The 23,895-nt window shown below is 37.9% G+C and overlaps 2 protein-coding genes across 5 annotated transcripts in view; one reads left to right on the forward strand and one right to left on the reverse strand.

Moving 5' to 3' along the window:
• The window catches only part of PUS10 (pseudouridylate synthase 10), a 60,854-nt gene extending 41,954 nt beyond the window's left edge, over positions 1–18,900 (reverse strand). The window contains exons 1-4 of one of the 4 annotated variants that reach the window (XM_004691425.2): positions 18,735–18,900; positions 14,754–14,894; positions 11,334–11,588; positions 10,274–10,360 (exon numbers count right to left, since the gene is read on the reverse strand). In XM_004691425.2, coding sequence (XP_004691482.1) covers positions 10,274–10,360; positions 11,334–11,588; positions 14,754–14,879 — 468 coding nt within the window. In that variant the 5' untranslated portion in view covers positions 14,880–14,894; positions 18,735–18,900. The other 3 variants (XM_012731606.1, XM_012731604.1, XM_012731605.1) reach the window with 3 other exon arrangements.
• A 124-nt stretch (positions 18,901–19,024) lies between these two features.
• Positions 19,025–23,895, forward strand: part of PEX13 (peroxisomal biogenesis factor 13) — a 17,031-nt gene continuing 12,160 nt past the window's right edge. The window contains exon 1 of the mRNA XM_004691426.2: positions 19,025–19,160. Within this exon, the coding sequence (XP_004691483.1) occupies positions 19,069–19,160 (92 nt within the window). The 5' untranslated portion in view covers positions 19,025–19,068. The remainder of the gene's footprint in view (positions 19,161–23,895) is intronic.

Here is a 23,895-nt window from a genome sequence, read left to right on the forward strand (position 1 = left end):
GTCATTTGTTAAATACCCTATTGACTCTTGTTTTTTCATCTGTAAAACAGAGATTGCTGTTTTTTACACAATTGGAAGCTTAAGTGAAATAGTCTACCAGAGAATATTAATTGTTTTTATAAAACCAGCCTTTTGACTGTTTGGTAATTCGGTAATTAAGATACTTCTTAAAGTACATTCAACAAAAAAGAGTGTTTCTTCAAGCTTTGCCCTTTCCAAACTTTCAGTTCTAATTTTATTGTTTCAGCCTAGCCTTAGTTTAAGGCAGATGCTATTTTAAAAATTTTGTGGTGAATCTGAAAATGGCATGGGCAGTTTCAGCATGGGCACTTCTTAATAGATGTGTGAGACTCTGGGAAATGATCAAGACAAATCAAACTATGTGTATACTCAACACCAAAATGCAGTAAAATACTGAAGAAAGGGGAAAGGCCTGTTCAGTTGATATCCTGTTAATAACCTTATTAGAACATCTTGATTTATTATTAAGAAAGAAGTAAAGAAGAGAGAAGGGAGAACTGAGTGAAGGAGAAGGGGAGAGAGGGAAAGAAAGAGAAAGAGGTAAGAAATAGTGGGACAGTCAGAAAGAAGAAAAAAGGAACCATGGGTTCTAAGAATAACCTGGTGAAAAACTGGCTGTGACAAGATCTAATGACAAAACTCTGTTGAGTGGGACATTTCAGGTACATTTCTAGAGAATGGTAGTATGATGAGCTATTCATATACCACCAATAATTTTGTGCACTATGGTATTAAAATAGAAACTAAAATAACCAAACAAATTAGACTAGGTTTATGTTCTCATGATTATTAAATATACTCAGAAGTCTGATATTTTTCCCTCTCCTCTTCCATCTACCACTCCTCCATATGTAAGCTTAAATCTTACATTCTTCTTTCTTTTTATATCTTTGTTCACTTTTGTACAATATTTGATTTCTCCCCTCAGATGTAGTCTCCATAGTTCTTCCACAACTACAGCTCCCATGACCCGTAACCATAGCCCCTTGTGCTCTCCCCTCCCTGTTCTGACCCCTCTCCCTCCACCTTCCCTGCTGTATGCCTCAGACCTATGGGTCACTACTGGGTATGAGCCCTACTATTACTGTCCCAAAAGAAAATAAACTCTACTATAAAATGTGTTATATGTTTTCTGTTTATATTCTTCCATATAGTTAATTTGTTTATATTCTTCCATATAGTTAATTTGTAAACCGATAGATTTCCATTAGGATTGTTACAGTACAACAAAGCACAGCTAAAAGAAACAAGAATTACTTTGGTAATTTCATGCATTAAATAAAAATAATGCAACCACAGTAAAAGTAAATACAAACATTATATCTTAAAAGTAAACAAATATGTTGGAAGTTCTGGGTAAAAGGGGAAGGTCAACCTTAGGCAAGAACTTTTGCTAACTCTTTAAAACAACATTAAAGAGGTTTTTTAAAAAGTACACAAAACTACAACTGAGATGGAAAAAGGCACAAAATGATGTAAAAAAAAACTACTATAAAAAAAAGTACACAAAATTGGGCCCTCTCTGGTGGCACAACGAGTTAAAGTGCAGCACTATGAAGCTGTCCACAGCCACTGCAGCAATAGTTCAATCCCTGGCCAGGGAGGTGACCCACATGGCATGGCAGATCTCTCCTGTCCTGCCCACTGCTCCCCTCAGCAGTGGATTTCAGTACATCTGCCTGTTCAGTTTCTGGCGAATCCTCTCATTCCCGCAAGCCTCTGGCCTATACCCCAGTTCTTGTATGCATAAATAAATCTTTAAAAAACAGTACAAAAAATCCACAAGGATAGGGACAGTGAGACTATGAAATACCAACAGTTTGGAAGCTGGAAAGCAGAAGAGTGGCTTGGACTTAGCAGACCCCCAAATAGCTGAGTCCTAATTTGGGAACAAGGGAACCTGATACTACACAATCAATAAAAGTCTGGTAAAAAGAGTACCAAGAAATTTTGGAAGTAGGAGAGAGCAAAATAAAGATTACTAACTGAGAATCTGCTTGAAAAAGCGGTAGATCTTCAACTTCCTCATCCCACTCAGTTTAGCCTAACTCCTAAAACAGAAAATTTTTCTGGCTATGATAAAATAAGGGTGTTCTGATTGGGGGTCATGAGTCACACTTAGGACAGTCACACTTCACTGAATATACGCAAGCACAGAGATCATGACGTGCACAACCTCTGCCCTCTCCTCAGCTTGGAGACCTCAGAAGCTCTCTAGATAGAAGAATGCCCTTCTGTGAACAATATGACCTGCTCAAGAGAAAAGACCAAAACACAATGATTGATAATGGAGATATCACTCACTATTGAGTAAAACTGAGGCAGTGAATCATCCCTCCTTACTTGCACTTCTCTTCCACTTGATTTTTATTCTGTGCTCCTAATTATGACCAGCCAACCAAGGATCAGCAGACAACTGAGGAAAGTCTCTAACATGGAAGAAACACACCAAAATAAACAGAAAAAAGGCAACCTTTAAGAAGCGAGAGATAAGAAAAAAATTTCAACAATAGCAAAACATCTCAATACTCTTAGAAAAATCTATCCAACAAATCAGGATTTTTCCAACACTCACACATACACACACACAAAGGCAGATACATGAGGCAAGAACAGAAATTTTTAAAAAGTATTGAAAATTAAAGACAGAGCTTTGAAAAACTCAGCAAGAAAACTAGAAATAAAATTGAGAAAATCTGGTAATGGTAGATCAGCCCTCCTACTAGGGACAACTAGAAAAGCTGGACAAAACTTTTTTGAAACTTGGCTTAAAGATACTAGAAAGTTAGCAAGGCAATAAAAAATTACAGGGCTAAAATCCAAAAGAAGGAAACCAGGATAAGTCAGGCAGCTTTCCCTCTAAGGAGCATCTGTTAATCAAAAAAGGTAGCTGAGCATCAAGAAAAAAAAGCCCAGAGTGCCTCCCTGGTGGCGCAAGGGATTAAGCATCAGCACTGTGAGGCTATCTATAGCCACTGCAGCATGAGTTCCATCCCTGACTGGAGCTGACCCACATGGCACAGCAGACCTCTACCATCTCACACCAGCTGCTCCCCTTAGCAGTGAGGAGAAGCAGTAGCTCCTCCTGTTCAGCTCCCCACTCTGTCTCTGGTGACTTCTCTCAGCAACTACACCTCTGGCTTGTACCCCAGTTCTTCTAAAAATAAATATAATCTTAAAAAAAAATAAGGTACACATAAGAAAGGTGGAGAGATGTGTAGCTTAAAAATAAGCCGACAAAGCATGAAGGGAGGCATACCGAGATTCCAGGAATTATGATATACTTTGCAAACTTCAGTTTTCTCCTCTTTAAATGAAGATGAAATGATTAAGTAAAGGGCTGCCAATCTGTGTGACTTAAAAAAAAATTCATGCACACTGGTGAACTGGGGATGGGAAGTCCACGGGGATTATAACTATATGGGAAAAGGCACAGAATGATGTAAAAATAAACTATTATAATAATAAAAAAATTTTCATACAAGTATATTATTTATCCAATACATAAATAGTGGAGGCTCAAACTTACAGAGACTAAAAGGAAATCACCTTATATACAAAGGTTGGGGACTCCTAGACTCTTGATAAGAGACTACACCTAGAGTGGTGAGATGGTTATGAGCATCGACAAATCACAACCATCTACATATCATCATTTTTCAACAAGTTCCATAAAAAGCTAGATAAACCTGTTCTAGATGATCAGTGAGGTCTTCCACAAATCTTTGATTCTATAATTCTAATAATGCAGCTCTTAATACACCCAGTGTGCACACAACAGCATGCTATTGGAATTGCCTTTTATCAGGAATTAGAGTTTGAGTTGCTATATGTATTGTGAAGGATTTTAAGCACTGCAGCCTGTGTATGCAAAACACAGCAGGGTGACTAACCCCAGCCCCCACCTTACCAACACATCAATGAGGGTTTTCTTGAAAGACCCTCAAGGGGCAGGTATAATAAACTATATATTTTTGTATGTTTTACAGTATCTTATTCAGCAATCGTGTAAATATTCTTTGCCTGGGTAAGTGGATCACACAGGGATTGAAGCAAGTTCTAACCAACTAAACCTAAATTGGGTCAAACAAAAATCAGGCTACAAATTCTGAGAACTCCTTTAGTAAGCGCTAAAAAGTTTGTCAACTAAAGTGAACCTGAAATTGGCCTTAAATAATGGGTGAGAAAGAAGAGTTAGGGTGCCTATCATACAAATTAAAAATTGACAAGTCATGGAAGATAAACTGCAGAAAATACACATGCTAAATCAGAGGCAGATTAATGAATGAAGTCAGTCATCTCAGTCCTGCGGGTGCGCATGTACACACATACACACACAAAGGTGTAACCCTCTACTTGAAACAATGTCATCAGATTGGTCAAGAAGTAAGCATGTCATCAGTTACTGAAGGGGAAAACTACTGGCATATCCAGTTAAAGACTCCAGGTAAGTGGCTAGTGTAGGAGGTCCCTATAACTACATGCAAAATATTTAATATATGTATTTTTTTAAAGATTTATTTATGCATACAAGAACTGGGGTACAGGCCAGAGACATGAGGTCAGGGGGCAGTGACAGGACTCTCCAGAGACAGAGTGGGGAGTAGAACAGGTGGAAATACACTGCTGAGAAGAGAAGCAGGACAAGACAGGAGAGGTCTGCTGCACCATGTGGGTCAGCTCCCTGGCAGGGGAATGAACTTGTGCTGCAGAGGCTACAGAGAGCTTCATAGTGCTGTACTTTAACTTGTTGCACAACCAGGGAGATCCCTGAATATGTGTATTTTTGCTTTCTTTACACTTTTTTTTTCCAGATCATTTTTTTTTTAAGATTTACTTATTTATACATACAGAACTGGGGTACAGGCCAGAGGTGCTGGGGTGATAAGAGGATTCACCAGAGACAGAATGGGATGCAAAACAGGCAGATCAATGATGTAAACTGCTGAGGGGAGCAGCGGGTGAGACAGGAGAGGTCTGCCATGCCATGTGGGTCACCTCTCTGGTGGAGGATCGAACTTGCACTGAGGCAGCTGTGGCTAGCTTTGCAGCGCTGCACCTTAACCTGCTGCACCTCCAAGGAGGGCCTGACCTTCCCCTTTACCCAGAACTCCAACATATTTGTTTACTTTTAAGATATAATGTTTGTATTTAATTTTTATTATGGTTGCATTATTTTTAATAATGCATTAAATTACCAAGGTGTAACACCTTGTTTCTTTTAGCTGTGCTTTATTATACTGTAATTATTTTACAAATTAATTATATGGAAGAATATGAATAGAAAACATGTAACACATTTTATAGTAGAGTTTATATTCTTTTGGGACAGTAGTAGTAGAATTCATACCCAATAGTGACCTTTAGAATGTTTGTATGGGCCCTCCCAGGTGGCACAGCGGGTTAAAGCACAGCACTAAGAAGCTTAAGCCACTTCCGCATGAGTTCGATCCCTGCCTGCCCCGGAGGTGACCACATGGCGTGGCAGACCTCTCCTTGCCCACCCACTGCTCCCCTCAGCAGTGTAATTCGTAGATCTGCCTGTTCTGCTCCCCACTCTATCTCTGGTGAAGCCTCTGGCCATCCTGAGCCTCTGGCCTGTACCCCAGTTCTGTATGCACAAGTAAATAAATCTTTAAAAAAAAAATGTTTATATGTTTTTGCAAGCTGACAATAGATCTGAGGCATACAGCAGGGGAGGTGGAAGGAGAGTGGTCAGAAACATAAATTTAAGAAAAAATCCAAAGTCTTTTGATTACCACTTTGTCAGAATTTAAAGATAGACAAATTTTTGTAAATACATATATATATTGTAAAGATTTATTTATTAATGCATACTACTGGGGTACAGGCCAGAGGTGCAGGGAATGAGAGGATTCAGAGACAGAGTGGGGAGCAGAACAGGTGGACTGACTGATAGACAATGCTGAAGAGAGAAGCAGGGCGAGACAAGAGAGGTCTGCTGCACCATGTGGGTCACCTCCCTGACAGGGGATTGACCTCCTGCTACAGTGGCTGGGAATAGCTTCATCGTGCTGCTTTTTAATCCCTTGTGCCACCAGGGGGGCACTCTAAATATATTCTATCACAGAAGTGGTTCTGTTTTTATTTTTTGCTACTTTGTAGAGCTACACAGAACTAGTGCAAAACATAGACATTATAACATAAGACAAAGAAAAAGGGGGAAAGGTTTGATTTAATAAATAAAACTACAATCATATCAAGTTGCATATCAAAAAGCAGAATTTCACAAAGCAAGGTAACATTCAAGAGGCAATATATCCATTTAAAGTAAATGAGGAAGCAAACTTTCCTAAACCATATACCCTTAACAATAAACCAAACTGATGGTACAACACTGCCCTCTACTGGAATCTACTAGTAAAGATAAGCCTGAAGGAAAAGGACTTTGAAGTGTTTTCTTTCAAAAGGGCTTAAAGAAATACTATTTTACCATAAATGCAAATTTAGTCTAATATCGCTGCCAAATTTTTGTCCCATGTCAGCTAACATTCTGGTAACAGAAACCTCATCACCCCTAAAAAGTCTTTCTTGTTATTTAATAATCTCTTATATCTGAAAATTACTTCTCTCGATCTCTCTGCAGCAGAAAACCACTGCTCAGAGGATGTTCTGCAAATATTGAAGAGCAAATTCATTCCACTGACTCATCCATTCTCCAAATAAAATCACTCAAGTCCCTAAAGTGGTGTTCTTATGGTTTTAGATGTCTCTATCACTCTGAAAACTCATCTCTAAGTGTGTTTTTATTTCCTAACAAATTACTGCAAACTTATTGGTATAAAATTAGATAAAGATGGCCTCCCTGGTGGCCTAAGGGTCAAGTTTCAGCACTATCACTACTTCAGCCTGAGTTCGATCCCCGGCCAGGGAGCTGACCCACGTATGGCACAGCAGACCTCTCCTGTCTCATCTGCTGCTCCCCATAGCAATGTATTTCAGTGGATCTGCCTGCTCTGCTCCCCATTCTACCTCCTTTGGCCTACACCCCAGTTCTTTTTTTTTTAAAGATTTATTTATGTATATAGAACTGGGGTACAGGCCAGAGGTGCAGGGGCGGTGAGAGGAATCACCAGAATCAGAGTGGGGAGAACAGGCAGACTAAGGAAGTACACTGCTGAGGGGAGCAGTGGGCGGGTCAGAAGAGGTCTGAACAAGCCATGTGGATCACCTCCCGGGCAGGTAGGAATCGAACTCATGCTGAAGTCGCTTGTAGCTTCTTAGTTCTGTGCTTTAACCTACTGAGCCACCAGGGAGGGCCCTACACCCCAGTTCTTGTATGAAAAAAAAAATGAATAAATAAAATCTTTAAAAAATAAAAAGATAAAGTTATTGTCTTACAATTGTTTAGTTATAGTTAGTTCTCACTAAGCCAAATTTAAGATGTTATCAGGGAAGCAATAGGCTATGAAAACCCATTTTGTTGCCTTTCAGTCTTCTAGAGGTCAGTCATATATTTTTTGTCTCTCTTACTATCTTCAAAGTGAACAATAAGGCATCTCTCTGACCATATTCCCATAATCTCATTTCCCGCTGAACTTGACTTCAGTGGGGAAAGATATTTTTAAGAACTCAAGTGATTCAATTGAGCTCACTCAGATAATTCAGCATAATCTCCATCTTAGAGTCCTATCATTATTAATTATATCTGCTAAATCTCCCTTTTTCACAGAAGGTAACATATTTACAAATTTCTGGAGGGTTAGGAATAAGGTTACCAAAAATGCCCTCCCATTTGTCCTTGTTCCTTCTTTAATAGACTGCACTGTATGAAACATGATTCACTGAATGATCAGTATGGAGTAAAACAGGTACTATACTTCATTTCCAAGTACCATACTTCTAATGTCTGGATTAAACCCAAAGAAGTTATATCTAATTTTTACTGGGCTATTCACTAAAATGCTTACATTTGTCTAAACACAGTTTTTAAGTCACTCCTATCTTATCCTTTACTTGATAGCTATTTTTCTATACCTAAGTACTTACCTTTATTCCTGTTGTTTCATTTTGTCAGATTCCCTATTCTTGAGATTGTTTTGGATCTCAATTAAATTCTGTCCCAGTCACCTATATTGAGTGTTCCCATTATATTATCACTGATAGAAAATATGAACAGGGTAATGCATTAAGAGTCCTGCAGTAGATCAGAAATCTCCCTAAAGTTCAGTGATCACTAATGTCAATGTGTAGCGAGTCTTTGAGAGTCTCTATGTCCCATCTCTAGAGATTTTGATTCAAGAGGTCCAAGACAAGGCCCTCGCCCCAAATAGAGTTTCAGGTGATTGATCTGCAGAGCATATGGGAAACACTGTTCAGATACCAGGTATCAATCAGGCTCCTTTTTGGTATGGTCAATCAGAGACAAGCCACCCATTTTTCTTCACACTCTGCCTATTTTTCCTACCACTTTCAGGAAGTTATCATGAGAAGAAACTGGTCAAATGATTAGTCATAATAAAGCTACTGTATTTCCCTGCTCTATCAGTCCTGCTAGCCTATAAAAGAAAGAAGTGATGCATGGTTTGTTCTTAGGAAATTTGTTCATTGTGTTGACAATGACAGCTTCATCTTCAGTGCCCACATTTTACTTCCTTAGTTCCCCATTTAGAATTGTATTGGAACTGCACTTATTTACCTCCAATCATTCAGAAAATCTGCTGTCTTTAAAACACAAAGATCACAGACAGCTGTAACCTCCTTTCTGAACTATCATGGAATGTAATACATCTAGATCCAAATACCTGAACTCCTGAAAGACGTGCCATCATGTGGAGCTTCACTCTCCCTTACTAATGCCCATTCTACACTTTTCAGTTTGAAGGTCACTTTCCTTGTTATAAAGGACAGAAGCGAAATAGAATTTTCAGAGTTCAGCTTTCTCAGTATCATTGTAAGTTCCATACAGCAGATTCACCTCCTTTATCATCTTTTCTTTTGCTCTAAACATAATTTTAAGTATCCCACGTCTTCCTTAGGAATTCTTACAAGTCTTTACTCATTAGAGATTTTATTTTCTTGTTAACCTTATATATGCAAACTTGCTTTTTACATTTGCTCTAATCTAACTTTACCTTTCATATATATTTTTGAAATTGAGCTCCAACTAATAAAAAAAAATTAACTACTGGAGTTAAGGAAATGCATAGAGGTTCACTGGGCACTGGGCAAGTCTTACATTGTCTATAAAATACTACTTACTACAAAATACAAAGTGTAAATAAATATTTACACTTTCTTTTATTGGTTGGGATGATTTGATTTGAATTAAAATATAAATTACACATTCTCCAAATCTCCCAGCCCAGATCTTCCAGCCCAGATGCCTGTCATTTCTTCTTTGACTGCCTTTTCTTTGGACTACTTAAAGTCAATAGTTCAGGATGTAGTCTCATTTTGCCTATCTCTTCCAATCAGCAATACAAAATTTTAAGTTACCTATTTTTTTATCTAGGATTAACTTCAAAACTTTCTACTTTTCATTTGTTCTTCCATTATCTCATGACCCATTATCTTTCAAATTGGGGTCCTGTACCAGAAGCACTAACATCACCTGTGAGGTTGTTAGAAAGCAAATTCATAGGTCTCACCCCACCTACTTTATCAGAATCTCTGTGGATAGGGCCTGGAAAACTCTCCAAATAAGTCCTATATATATTTAAGTTTAAGAAAAACTATTAAAATGTTGTTAACAAAAACATGTATGCTTTCATGTCAGTTTTCACATACAAGAATGATATAGTAATGATTTTTGTCACTTAAAGAAAGAAGTTAAAATAAACTGGGAAGTTATTACACTCTTTCTACTGACTAGAAATGCCACCCTTTTATATTTTACTCCAGCAAATAAACTTTATCATAGTTAAAATGATACTATCCTAGGACCATTATAATACATACACATCTACCCCAAAAGATCTCTGACATACTGGTGAAATCTCTTTCTCTGACCAACATACATTCAACAGAGCTCATGTCAAACTAAAGTATGCTATTGAACATGAACTTTCTCATGGCAGTCCTGTGATAAATAGACTAACGAGCCAACAATTTCTACTTTCATCCATTCACTCAACATTACTAAGTGGCTATAAGCTGTTTTCAATCATTAAGTATGTAAAATGTACAAAATATAATGTGGTAAGGAATATTTCTATATCTCCATTTTTTTTTTTTTTGAGAAATTCCTGTCACACTTCACATATAGTTTTATGTACATAAATGATCTTACCTCTCTTACAGATAGCTGTGGTGGGAAGGAGACTGAAAATACCAAGCTGGTGAATTCAAATCCAGAGGCCTCAACCTTTTGACACACCTAAAAGAGTATTATAATTATATAAATCCCCAGAAATTGCTGAAATTTTTATAATCTTCATAACATGAATTTTTGGTTTAGGAGATAATACTGCTACACTTCTAAACTTTCATCTTTGAGTAGAGAATTTTCACAAATATCCTGATCGAATATTTGCTATCAATGACCCAGAGGACCAATATCACAAAGTGCCAAACCAGCCAGGACTCACCTGCAGGACAATCTGTCAAGTGTCAAAATTGTTTTCTATTAGCTTGCCTCAAAATTTTAAACAAAATGAAGTCAAATATGACACTCTTGACAGCTGGAAACAAAAGGCAATTCCACATTCAATCATGTACTTTCCACAGGCTGTCACACTTGTCTTTTCAAAACACTAACAGGTATGAGTAAGAGAGCTTTCCTCTAACTCCTTAGGTATGTGAAACACTAAGGGACAAATGCATTAGTTTTCAACTAAATAGCTCTCATGACTGAAATTCATTGATACATATTTTAATTTTCGGATATTGCATTGCAAAAAGGCAATTTGAGAATATTAGGGTTTTTTAAAAAAAAAAATAAGAAAATGCTAATGATCCATCAGTATGAGACAAGTTTAAATGAATGGCATTCTTCCTTTACATTTAAAACTTCTGGACCTTAAGGCTGAAAATTACACAATAAAAAACCAGATTATGGCCCTCCCTGGTGGCGCAGCGGGTTAAAGCACAGCACTGAGAAGCTAAAGCCACTTCCGCATGAGTTCGATTCCCGCCTGTCCCGGAGGTGACCACATGGCGTGGCAGACCTCTCCTGACCCGCCCGCTGCTCCCCTCAGCAGTGTACTTCATCGATCTGCCTGTTCTGCTCCCCACTCTGTCTCTGGTGAATCCTCTCACCCTCCACATCTCTGACCTGTATCCCAGTTCTGTATGAATAAATAAAAATAATAATAATAATAAAATAAATAAATAAAAACCAGATTATTTACCTTTTTAATGAACTCTTTTTCACAAAATTCTTGAAGAATTCCTAGGCATATATTGCATACATTTAACTTTGAGTTCTTGGAACCAAAGTTTTCATCTTCAATAACAGAGATCCTTCCTTCTCCATTTTGACTCAGATTACCAATTCCATCTTCTAGTTCTTGCAGTCGAATTTTCTTGGGAGGTGGATTTGAAACTTCCAAAATTAACTCATCTTTTTCAGTTTTCAGAAAGTTCTGTAGTTGATTGAGCAACTCCTAGAAAGTTTAAAAAAAGTAATAACCCTTTGACAATGCCCATAAGGGTAAAATATGAAGTGTGAAAATTATGACATCGGGCCCTCCCTGGTGGTTGCAATGGGTTAGGACACAGCCCTGCAAAAGCTAGCCACAGCCACTTCAGTGAGTTTGATCCCTGGTCCTGGAGGTGACCCACATGGCGTGGCAGACCTCTCCTGTCTAACCTGCTGCTACCCTCAGCAGTGTACTTCATCAATCTGCCTGTTCTGCTCCCCACTCTGTCTCTGGTGGATCCTCTCACTGCCCCTGTACCTCTGGCCTGTGCCCCAGTTCTGTATGCATAAATAAATCAATCTTTAAAAAAAAAAGAAAAAGAAAACTATGACATCATAGATTTACAAAATGCCGGTTTATATAAATTTTGGAGCAATCAATCAATTAACCACTGGCTTTCTGGAGAACTTAAAAGAGAATTACCTACTTCCTGGAACATGTGTGAATATTTTTTCAAAAGACTTTAATATCTTAAATCTGAGACAGAAATCTTCCATTAACAAATTTATTATTTGATTTGTAGTTCTATTGTGAGGCTGATTCACTTGCTAGTTTCAGTAAAAAAGTTAAATTCTAGGGTGACTTGGTGATGGGAAACCCACGGGGATTACAATTGAGATGGAAAAAAAATGTACAAAATGATGTAAAAATAAACTGTTGTAAATTAAAATATATATATATCAATTACTAGTAAGGAAACAAATTATAGTAACCCTATCTGTTACTAGCAGAATAATTTACGGCCATTAAAAAAAAAGTTAAATTCTAAATATTAACAAATAGAAATACAAACTGAATTTCTGTTCTTGCTAGGCTCTCACAATCACTAAAACCTCATTTGAACAATATTTAGTTAATATGAAATCTGAAAAATTAGTCTACTAAGTAAAAGTAATTTTAAGACAACCTATTAAGCAGAAGTAAACAGGTATTGGTAGTGCTGAAGCTTGGCACCATAATTGCAAATCATTTATATGCAGTAATTGAAATAAGCCCTCTATACTCACTTCTGTTTTGCCTAATTTTTTTACTCTTTGTATTAAAATGTGAAACATGTCATTTTTATGAAACCATTCTCACTTTTCAGGCATTCCAAACATCTAAAATGCCCACAGAATTTTCCCTCTGTTTTGTTTAGACTAACAAAAGTAGTAGCTTTTACTACTCAGTAGTTGAATACTCTGAAATTCACTCAGATCACAACTTACTGATTCAAAGGGAAAAATTTTTCATTCAAATAAATTTAATTAATTTTATTAAGAAATTAGCTCTATTTTACTTTTATCAGAAGTATATATATACACACATGTATATGTGGAATATATATATACATATATATTTAAACAGGTAGATTATGACCCACACAAATATGTTTATTATTTATTACCTAAGATGTATAACATCAGTAGAACATAGTACATATATATGTATGTGTACATATATAGCTATATGAATAGAACACATCAAAATTACTTTTACCAAAAAGTCACCAAATATTGTTTATTTACATAAAGTGATACAAGCAAAAGTTAGCAACACTGTCTTATATAATATGTACTTTAAATCTTACAGTAATATCTTAGAATAAAATATTATAATGTGTGGAATAAATGTGTAAGGAGAGCTACACAAATCCATCTTATTATTTTATAGTTATAGTGTATATAAATAAATATACACATATTAATCATCAAAGCATATATATCATTTCCAGTTTTCAAAGTATTTTCACATACTTTATTAGGTATTGTCCCTTAAAATTCTGTGAGGTGGATGTTATCATTTCCATTTATAGAGGAGAAAAGTGAAGCTGGAAAGTTGTGGAACTGGAATTCAAATCCATGTCTTCTAGCTCCAAATTCTAGGCTTTGGATTCAGACAGTTCATATCCTAGCTTGCTCACTTAACAGCTGTGTACCTTTGGGCAGAAACTGTGCCTCAGTTTCTTCATCTGAAAATAGAGACAATCATAGTATGTACTTACCTAATAAATTATTATAGAATTAGATGAGAACGTGACATATAATAATGCTAAATGAATATGGGTATAATAATTATTTCCAAAATAATAGAAACAACACATAGGGAAAAAGATGGCTGTTGCTAACTCCTAAGCAATTTTTAAAAATTGTAACAAAATGAGTGTGTATACGTGTGTATGCATACTGTTTACAAACTTTAAATCTAGCCGATAGATTCTTAAATACTATAACCTTAAGTGAAGCAGCCTAAAATTTAAGCAGGTCCTCAAATAATGTGATTTCAACCATGTAGGACAGGATTCTCATCAATGTTATAACAAAACAGCATTGAAAGAAACTTATTCAAAGATCTAATGTAATTACATGACTCTGAAAAAAGCATCCCTATTAGAATCAAATGTATTTCATGTAAATACATGTTACATATTTTATGGGCAAGTATTTTATTAAATGTCAAAGCTTTCTGTATATTATCATAAATGTTAAAGATCTCCACATTACTTTTTTTATTAACAGTACTTAAAGATGATGACGATAGGTACTCACTTCTAGAGGGTTCCAAACACCTAATTGTATACACAAATAGAAAATGGAAAAAGGTGGGTCTCCCTGGAGGCCTGTGGGTTAAGGCTCAGCCTATCACCCCTCTAACCTGAGTTCGATCCCTGGCCAGGGCTGAACCATATAAGGTGCAGCAGACCTCTCCTGTCTCACCTGCTATTCCCCTCAGCAGTATATTTCAATAGGTCTGCCTGTTCCATTCCCCCACTCTGTCTCCAGTGAATTCTATCACATCTGGCCTCCTCTCCAGTTCTACGCATAAACAGATCTTTCAAAAAGGAAAAAAATGGCAACCAAACCCACAATGTTCCCACTTAATAAAAGATCTAAGGACTACCACATCCAAAAAGTAGTATTTTGTCCAGATATCCCATGACATTTTACATATTAGATAAAATCACTGACGAAAGAACTTAAAACTTCTGAGACTATCTTATGATAATGACAATTCTATCATAAACATCAATAATTTATTGTAGTTTAAGGAAACTGCATTGTAATATTATGATAGAGACGTCTTCAAATGAATAGCTCTCCATGTAAAAGTAGAAAAATCTTCTTAAACTTAAAAAAAAAATGAAGATACCTTGTATGAAAGTTTGTAAGGAGCATGAAAATCCACACCACAGAATCTGAAGATACATCTTGGGCAGCTACCAGTCCTGAGCAACAACTGGGCGATATGCTTGTTTTCCTCAGTCAGTGGAAACATATTGAATAATTATAGCTAGAAAGAAAGGGGGAAAAAATGAAAAACTAATGAGCACCTTTCATGTTTTAAAAACTTTCACAGATTTTAGGGACTAAAAACTAGCTTTTATTTGTAAAACTTTTTTTTTATACTATTCAGTATAGTACCTTTCATTAAATGCACATTGAAACATAAACTTGAAGAAAATTTATAGGATGGGATCAAGTGAAAGTTTTTAATTGTCAAAAAATGTAGTTTAGCATTTTGCATTATGATTAAATACATCAAAAAAAAAAAAACCCATAACATATAAAAATAAAAGTAATGGAAAATAGTCTTAGGGGAGGGTAATGCACACAAGAGTAAAATTTTGTTTTTTATTTTGTACCATTCATTACTGGCATATACTTGAATCACAGAGTAGTACAGTCAATTTTTTTTAATTAAAAATGAGTTAGCTAAAAAATGACTTTTTAATTTAAAAGAAGATTGATCCATATTACATAATATTTCACTAAGCTTAATGATAAGCAGTCAAGTATTTTTAAAAAATTTATCAATATCCAAAAACATCAATTTTATTTTGATGAAATAACTAAAGGACAACCAAATGTGAGCAAAATGAGAAAAAAAAATCTGTTCATTTGTTCATTTTATAGACAAGCAAAACCACCAACAAAAATCAAACACAAAATACTTTATAGAGTGATTACATATCTAAAGTTAAATTGCTACCTTCTAAAAAAATTGAACAAGCTCACTTAAAAAATAAAATATTAGAAAAAGAAAGGAAATCCAGTGTCACTTTCTTGTTGTCAGGAAGGGTGACCCTAAAATTTAAATTACCTAATCACCAAGTTTGGTAAAGATAGAGGTTCTGGGGCCTCCCTGATGGCACAAGGGATTAAATCTCAGCACTATGAAGCTATCAGCAGTCACTGCTGATCCTGGTGGGGAGCTGCCCCACAGCAGACCTCTCCTGCCTTTCCCACTGCTCTCCTTAGCAATGTATTTCAGTTAGTCTGTCTATTCTGCTCCCTACTCTCTCTGGTGAATCCCCTCACCACCCCCACACCTTTTGCCTACACCCCAGCTCTTGTATGCATAAATAAAACAAATCTTTAAAATAACAGTTTCTGATTAATCAGTTCACATTAAAGTGAAGAACCAGTGATATTTTATAAAATAATGATTGCATAGCAATGATGTATATGGCATAATGTGGTGATGTAGATAAAAGTCAATGAGTGACACCTTTTAATCTATGCAGTTTCTTAATCAAATGAAGGTGTTTAAAATTTGGGGTAGGGTAAAGTCCTCACCACCCGCTTAGTATGAAGGTATGAGTCTTAGAATTAGTTTTCTAACCCTTTAAAACTCACTACTTTATTGTAAGTTTGTAAATGTTTGCAACCACTAATAAAGAGTAGATCCTTCACACCAAATAAAAAGTAGGAGCCTCCCTGGTGGCCCAGGGGTTAAAGTCTCAGCCTTATCAAGCTACTACCAGCCACTGCAAACATGAGTTCAGTCTCCAGCCAGGAAGGAGACCCACATGGCACACTAGACCTCTCCCGACTCACCTGCTGCTCATGTTTATCTCAGCAGATTCACCTGTTTTCTGGTGACCCACTCTGTCTCTGGTGCATACTCTTACTCCCTCTCCCCCCATACCTCTGGTCTGTACCCCAGTTCTTGTATGCATAAATAAATACAATTAAAAAGTAGGAATCTTTATCATAAAAATCAGTTCAGCAGTCAGGACTACAAAAAACAGATTGCTTTGGCTGAATTGACAAAAAAAAAAAGGAAGAAAAGAAAGCCAGACTTGTCCAGACACACCCAAAAAAAAAGAATGTTCAGACTTGGGAGAGTTTTCAAGGTTAGGAAACACCAATTCAGTTGCCTAAGTAAACTTGAGTCCTAGGGTATTTTGAAGAGATTACACAGAATATGTACAGGACACCCTCTAAATAATGAAGCTCTGTGTCATCATTATCTCTAAGTGATATAAATTCCTGGCCCCAGATTCATTTAATCTGCTAGCTTGGTGAGAAACAAGGGATGGAATTCTGTGAGGCCATGAGGGGATAATTATTTGTAGTTCAAAACCTATCCCTGACAGCATTACCTTCATAAAGAAACTGTTTCTGTTTCACCCTTTATTTTAAATTGTCTTTTCTCCTTTCCATAAAAATCAAGAATTTCATTTAATTCAGATTAATCTTTAACTCAGAAAGAAATCCTCCTCTCAGGTAAGCAAACTAGTTGGTTTTTTTTTTTAAAAAGGACACTTTGTAAAAAAGGACACTTTGTATCAAAAGTTTTCTTGGGGAATTTAAGTTAAATGTTTCTTTCCTTTGATTTAAAGAATGACCATGTAATAGGTTCAATAGGATAAAGGTACTATGCAAAATCAACAATTTCTTGCCTCTGAGAAGTTCCCAAACATGTTGAGAATTAAGAAACCTCCTAAGTAATTTCAAAGGCACTTGGAAAAAAAAGAACAAAACTCTCTAGAATGTATACATGTTAATAATTAATGGATTTATAAAGCTCTCGAGATCATTTTCACCTAACAACATTCTAGCAACCTCTCAAACACATTAACAATAAAAGATGGAACTAAATTATGCCCTAAATTGCATCATCTTGACTTACAGCGCTTAAAGGATAGCATTTCATAAGACATCAGTTGTTCCATGGGAATTATCTTTGAAAACAAGTCCATACTGTAAGATCTTTGTTGGTCGTCTTAAGATTTTTTTTCTTTTCACACAAAATAAAAACAAATGCTTAGATTACCATAACAAAATGGTGGTCATGGGGGTGAGGAAAGGTAAATAAGTAGGCTAAAAGAAGCCAGTTATATGGCGGTGGATAGAAATTATACTTTTGGTGGGAATTATAATGTGCCACATACAGACGTCAAACTATAACGCTGTACACAGGAAATCTACATAATGTTACAAGCCAGTAGTTATTTCAGTAAAATAGTTAAAAGAAAAAAGTTTTGTTTTTAGTTGACGTTTGTTTTACATAAAACTCTGGGATAAGTCACTGCAAGAGACCCTTCTCCCAAAAATGTCACATACAAATTCCAGTCTTAGGTTTACTGGAAAAGATTCTTTTGGCCTGTCGGACGACTGGCTATACAAACAGGGAAGGAGCAGAGCATATGAAAAAACAATAACAACAACAAAAAAATAAACAAAAAAAAAAAACCCGACTAGACTCAGTGTCGCACCCCGAGAACGTTTAAAACTAATTTCCACATAAAAGGATGGCATTCCTCCACGGGGATGGGGGTGGGGTGTGGATTTCCACATCAGGTGCTCAGAACTTCACTGAACTGAACTCCCGATACATTCAGATGTATCTACACTAGAGTCCTGGAAAGTTCACCCAACGTCTAACCTCTAATTTCTCCTTGGGCCAAACAAATCTTTACCTTACCTTCTTCGATCAGTCCAAGAAACTTCTCACTCACCCTTCCTAGCTAACAAAGCCGATCCAGGAGGAAAGAAACGATCCCCTCTATCCACACCTCTCCAGCACCCAGTCCGCATCCCTCCACTCAGTATCCCCCGGCCTCACCTTCTCCCACCACGCCAGTGCCTGAGATTTAACCCCTTCTGGCCCTCGGAGGGGACAGGGAAGATTAAAGACAACGCACCTATTGGCGTCTAGCAATTCTGTTCCCCGAGGAAACGAGAGCTTTAGAACGAAAGTACCAGCCCCTCTCAAGAGGATTGAGCGAACTCTTCCCTATTTGTTTGTAAGGAAATCAGAAAAACTGCCTGGCCTGCCCCACACACACACACACTCCCCTCCCCCGCAGTGTAAGAATGCAAGCAAGAGTGTGTGGGGCAATACCCTGGGCTTGAACTGGACTAGTCCGGGAGAAGCCTCGATGAGACTCCGACGTCTAGGAAATAGTAGCCGCTGCCGGAAACGTCGATGAACCCCTACCGTCAGGTTTAGACTGAAAATTCTTTTTAGGGTAAAAGGAAATAGAGTTTCCCCTCATCTGCTGGCATTTTCCGCCCGCTGGTCCCACTTGGCAAAGCAGAAAAAGCTGACTCCCGATTGCAGGGATGGGCGGGGCGGAGGCTCGGCTTTCTGTTCGTTGTGCCTGGCGCGCGAGGTGCCAGTGTACCCTGGCCGGCGAGACCCTGCGCCAAGCGGGAGCTGAGCGGAGCCGGAGGAGATGGCGTCTCAGCCGCCGCCTCCCCCGAAACCCTGGGAGACCCGCCGAATTCCTGGGGCTGGCCCCGGGGCAGGACCCGGCCCTTCTTTCCAGTGAGTGTGGGATACTTCAGGCCGTGGTTTGGTGGGCCGGAGCCGGGACTTTGCAGGAGACGGTTGAGGCCGTTGTTGGGGTGAGGTGTCCCCTCCCCCTCTCAACAAGCCCCCAATCTTGAGGGGATGGGAGGTGGAGTCCAGGCACCTACGAGGGACATTTCGTAGTCAGCATGCTGTTTCTGACTTCGCGGCACTTGTTTGCGACCTTTCCAGGAAAGTCCTGACCACCTCTTTGGATCCCGGAGCTTGGAAGCAAGAGGGCAATCTCCTACCCGCTTCTGTTTGCGCGACACCTTGACAAAACTTCTTGACCCATATTGAAGTATTAGACTTTCGGTCAGCAGTAGATGACAGTGGCATTTGTCCAGCTCCGGCTCGATAGGGAGCAAAGTCTCTCGTAAATCTTTTAACAACCTCTGGAGAAATTGGTGAAAACCCCAGAGATCTCTTTGTGCTTTTCTGTGCTTTTTCAGTATAACTCAAGCTCTGTTTGGGATAAAGGCTTAAAGAAACAACTTTAAAGTAGGATTTCTAAATCTGAGTTCTGTCGATGGCTTTTGGTTGTGGGATTTTTTTTTTTAAGGGCCTATGTATGCATATAAGAGCTGGGATGTAGGCCAGGGGTGGGGGGGGGGGGGGGGTGGTGGTGAGAGGATTCACTACTGACAGCATGGGGAGCAAAATAGGCAGATCGACTGAAATATGCTGCTGAGGGGAACAGCCTGCCGACTGGAGATGTCTGTTGCACCCTGTGGATTAGTTCTCTGGCCTGGAATTGAACTGGTGCTGCAGTAACTGTGGGTAGCTTCACAATGCTGAGATCTAATCCCTTGCGCCACCTGGGAGGCTCAGGATTGATTTATTTATGCATACATGAACTGGGGTACAGGCCAGAGGTGCAGGGGCAGTCAGTATTCACCAGAGACAGAGTGGGGAGCAGAGCAGGCTGACTGACTAAAATACTGCTGTGTGGAGCACCAGGGAGGACAGGAGAGGTCAGTCGCACCATATGGGTCACCCCCCTGGCTGGGAATCAAACTCGTGCTTCAGTATCTGCACATAGCTTCATAGTGCTGCACTTTAACCCGTTGTGCCATCAGGGAGAGCCGCATCAGAATTTTTTAAAAATAAAAATTATACAAATAGTTCAACCCTCCCCTTCTTTCCCCAGTAACTACTGCCCTTACTTGATGTTTAGTGTAGCAAATGTTTTATACTTTAGTACTTAGGCTGGTGTGTATATTTTGTGTGTGTGTGTGTGTAATATATATATAGTGTATACATTTAAGTGTGCATATATGTATAAAATAGATATTTTCAATTAAATAGATATCTTCAAAGTGTGTGTATCACTTTGCAAAACGTTTTCCCACTTATTGGAGGTTTATCTTGTTCCTATGTAGCTGTAGTTAATTTTGATTGCAAAAGGATATTCGTTTTATGAAAGTAAACCATTTGACTATTTGTTCCGTTGTTAGAGATTAGTTGTTACATATTTAAAGCTGTAATGAACATTCTGTGCCTTTCTCCTTGTGCTTATTTATCCAAGAGGATTTCTAATGCATTACTGCAAGTGGAAATCACTTCCTATCACATATGCTTATCTTGAAATATTGTTGTTAACGTTGCTCCCCCAAGTGGTTGTATACCAGTTTTTAGGTTTTCACTAGCAAGGTATTGTTTCTCTCCATTCCTTGCAACACTCAGTATTGTTATATTTTAGTTGTATATTTTTCACATATTAAGTGGTTATTAAGTGGTATTTTATCTTTAATTTGTACCTCTCTAATTAGTAATGACATTGAGCATCGTTTTGAATGTTTTTTACCCTGTTGAGTTTTTTTCTTGACTTTTTGCCCTCCCTTTCTCTTAAGTGTATAAGTGTGTGCATACTAATCCGTTTGATTGTACACTTTTAATATTTTTCAGCCAGTGGTTTGTCTTTATTTAAATTGATGCTCATTTTTGTTGTACATATTTTAATATAACCAAAATTTCTCATTTTATTGTTTTTATGTTAAGAAAATTTTCTTTGCATTTCTTTTCAAATGTTTAATTCATCTGGACTTGGCTTTGATGTAAAATATGGAATTTATTATTTCCATGTGGCTAACTAAATGATCCAGTACTATTGATTAATCTATTCCATATTAGCTTATAATACCATCTACATCTTTTCAAGTTTTCTTAAACATGGGTTATGTTTTTTGGAGCTTCCTGCTATATTCTATAGGATTATATGTCTTTTTTATTTTTACTATAATTTAAAAAATAATGTAATAGTTTATTTTTACATCATTTTGTGCCTTTTTCCATCTCAGTTGTAATCCTGTGGGCTTCCCATCACCAAATCACCCGTGTGCCATCATCATAATCCGGTGTACTTACCACATCACCCTCCCACCCTCCACCCTTACCCCTGCTTTTGAGCCCATTCCCCGCTCTACCTCCGTAAAATATCTCTGGTTGTTCATTATTATTATTATTATTTACCCTGGTTCTTTATACTCCTGCCATGAGTGAAACCATCCAGTATCTTTCTTTTTCTTTTTGGCTTATTTCACTAAGCATTATCCCTTCCAGCTCCATCCATGTTGCTGCAAAAGGCATGTTTTTATCTTTTTGATTGCTGAGTAGGATTCCATTGTGTATATGTACCACATCTTTTATTTTTTTTAATTGAAGACTTTTTTAAATTTATTTATTCATACTGAACTGGGGTACAGGCCAGAGATGCAGGGGTAATGAAAGGATTCACCAGAGACAGATTGGGGGGCAGAACAGGCATCGACGAAGTACACTGCTGAGGGAGTAGCAGGCAGGTCAGGAGAGGTCTGCCACACCATCTGGGTCACCTCTACGACGACGGGCAGAGATTGAACTCATGCTGAAGTGGCTTTAGCTTCTTAGTGCTGTGATTTAACCCACTGCATCACCAAGGAGGGCCCTATATGTCTGTTCTTAATGCTAGCATCATACTGTCTCTGTAATTTTTTTATATAGTATGGCATGTCAAGACCCTCCACACACATTGCTGTTCTTCACATTTGCCTTTGTAACCTTAATAATGTTAGTCGTAATAAATAGACTGGAAATTTTATCAGAACTTTAAAGTTGCTAAAATTTATTTGTAGCTCAAGTAAGTTCATCCAAATGAGTTGGAATCTGACCTTCATTTTTTTCTCCTATGTTTATAATTGTTTCCATCAAGTCCTTTCCCATCCCTTACAACATAGATACAACCAGCATAATACAAGACTCTTAAATTTCTCCTCATGGCTTGTTTGAAATTCTTGAATTGTGTGTTGACAAGTCCTGTCATTTACCAATAATCCTCTCAGATAGCCAACAGCCTTGTATTAGTTCTGACTTTAATTGTAATGTTTCCCAAGTCTCACTACTAAGTATAGAGTTTACTTTTTAAAAAATTATTTATGCATACAAAAACTGGGGTGTAGGCGAGAGGTACAAGAGATGGGGGGGGTGGTAAGAGGATTTGCCAGAGACAGAGGTGGGGAGCCGAACTCCTGCTGCAGTGGCTGGGGATAGCTTTATAGTGATACCTTTAACCCCTGAGTCCCCAGGAAGGCCTTAGTTTACATTTTTTAAATAGATTTTATGCTGAGCTTCTATGCTTAGGTTTTTTTTTATTATTATTATAAGAAGTATTAAGTTTTGTGAACGCATCTATTTTCTGCAACTATCGAGATAGTTAAAATTACTTCTTTTTTATTTTATTTATTTTTTAAAGATTTATTTGTGCATACAGAACTGGGGTACAGGCCAGAGGCTCTGGTGGTGAGAGGCTTCACCAGAGTGGGGAACAGAACAGGCAGATCACTGAAGTACACTGCTGAGGGGAGCAGCGGGCGGGTCAGGAGAGGTCTGCCACACCATGTGGTCACCTCCGGGGCAGGCGGGAATCGAACTCATGCAGAAGCGTCTTTAGATACTCAGTGCTGTGCTTTAACCCGCTGCACCGCCAAGGAGGGCCCTGTAGTTTATTTTTACATCATTTTGTGCCTTTTTCCATCGCAGTTGTAATCCCTATGGACTTCCTATCACCAAATCCCCGTTGTGCCATAGTCTGGTGCACTTCCTCCCCCCACCCCCCATTTTTGATCCCATTCCCCACTCCACTCCCATGAAATGTCTCTGGTATATAGTTGTTCATTATTACCCCTCCCCTCCCCCTAGTCCTTTATGCTGCTGTTATGAATGAAACCATCTGGTATTTTTCTTTTTCTTTCTAGCTTATTTCACTAAGCATGATCTCTTCCAGCTCCATCCATGTTGCTTGCTGCAAAAGGCATGTGTTTATCTTTTTTGATTGCTGAGTAATATTCCATTGTGTATATGTACCACCTTTTTAATCCAGTCATCTGCTTTTGGGCATTTGGGTTGTTTCCATGTCTTTCCTATTGTAAATAAAGCAGCAATAAACATGGAGGTGCAGATGTCTTTTTGAATCAGTGTTTTTAGGTAATACTTAGGAGTGGGGTTGCTGGGTCATAGGGAAGCTCCATTTTTAGCAGTTTGAGAAACCTCCAAGCAGCTTTCCATTGTGGTTGTACTAGTTTGCATTCCCACCAGCAATGCAGGAGAGTTCCTGTTCTCCACATCCTCGCCAAATTTTGTTGTTGCTAGTTGTTTGAAGATGTGCCATTCTCACTGGGGTAAGGTGGTATCTCATTGTGGTTTTTATTTGCATCTCCCTTATTACAAGTGATGT

The sequence above is a fragment of the Condylura cristata genome, unplaced genomic scaffold (genome assembly GCF_000260355.1).
Source record: "Condylura cristata isolate star-nosed mole 26May11 unplaced genomic scaffold, ConCri1.0 scaffold00031, whole genome shotgun sequence".
Taxonomy (NCBI): domain Eukaryota; kingdom Metazoa; phylum Chordata; class Mammalia; order Eulipotyphla; family Talpidae; genus Condylura; species Condylura cristata.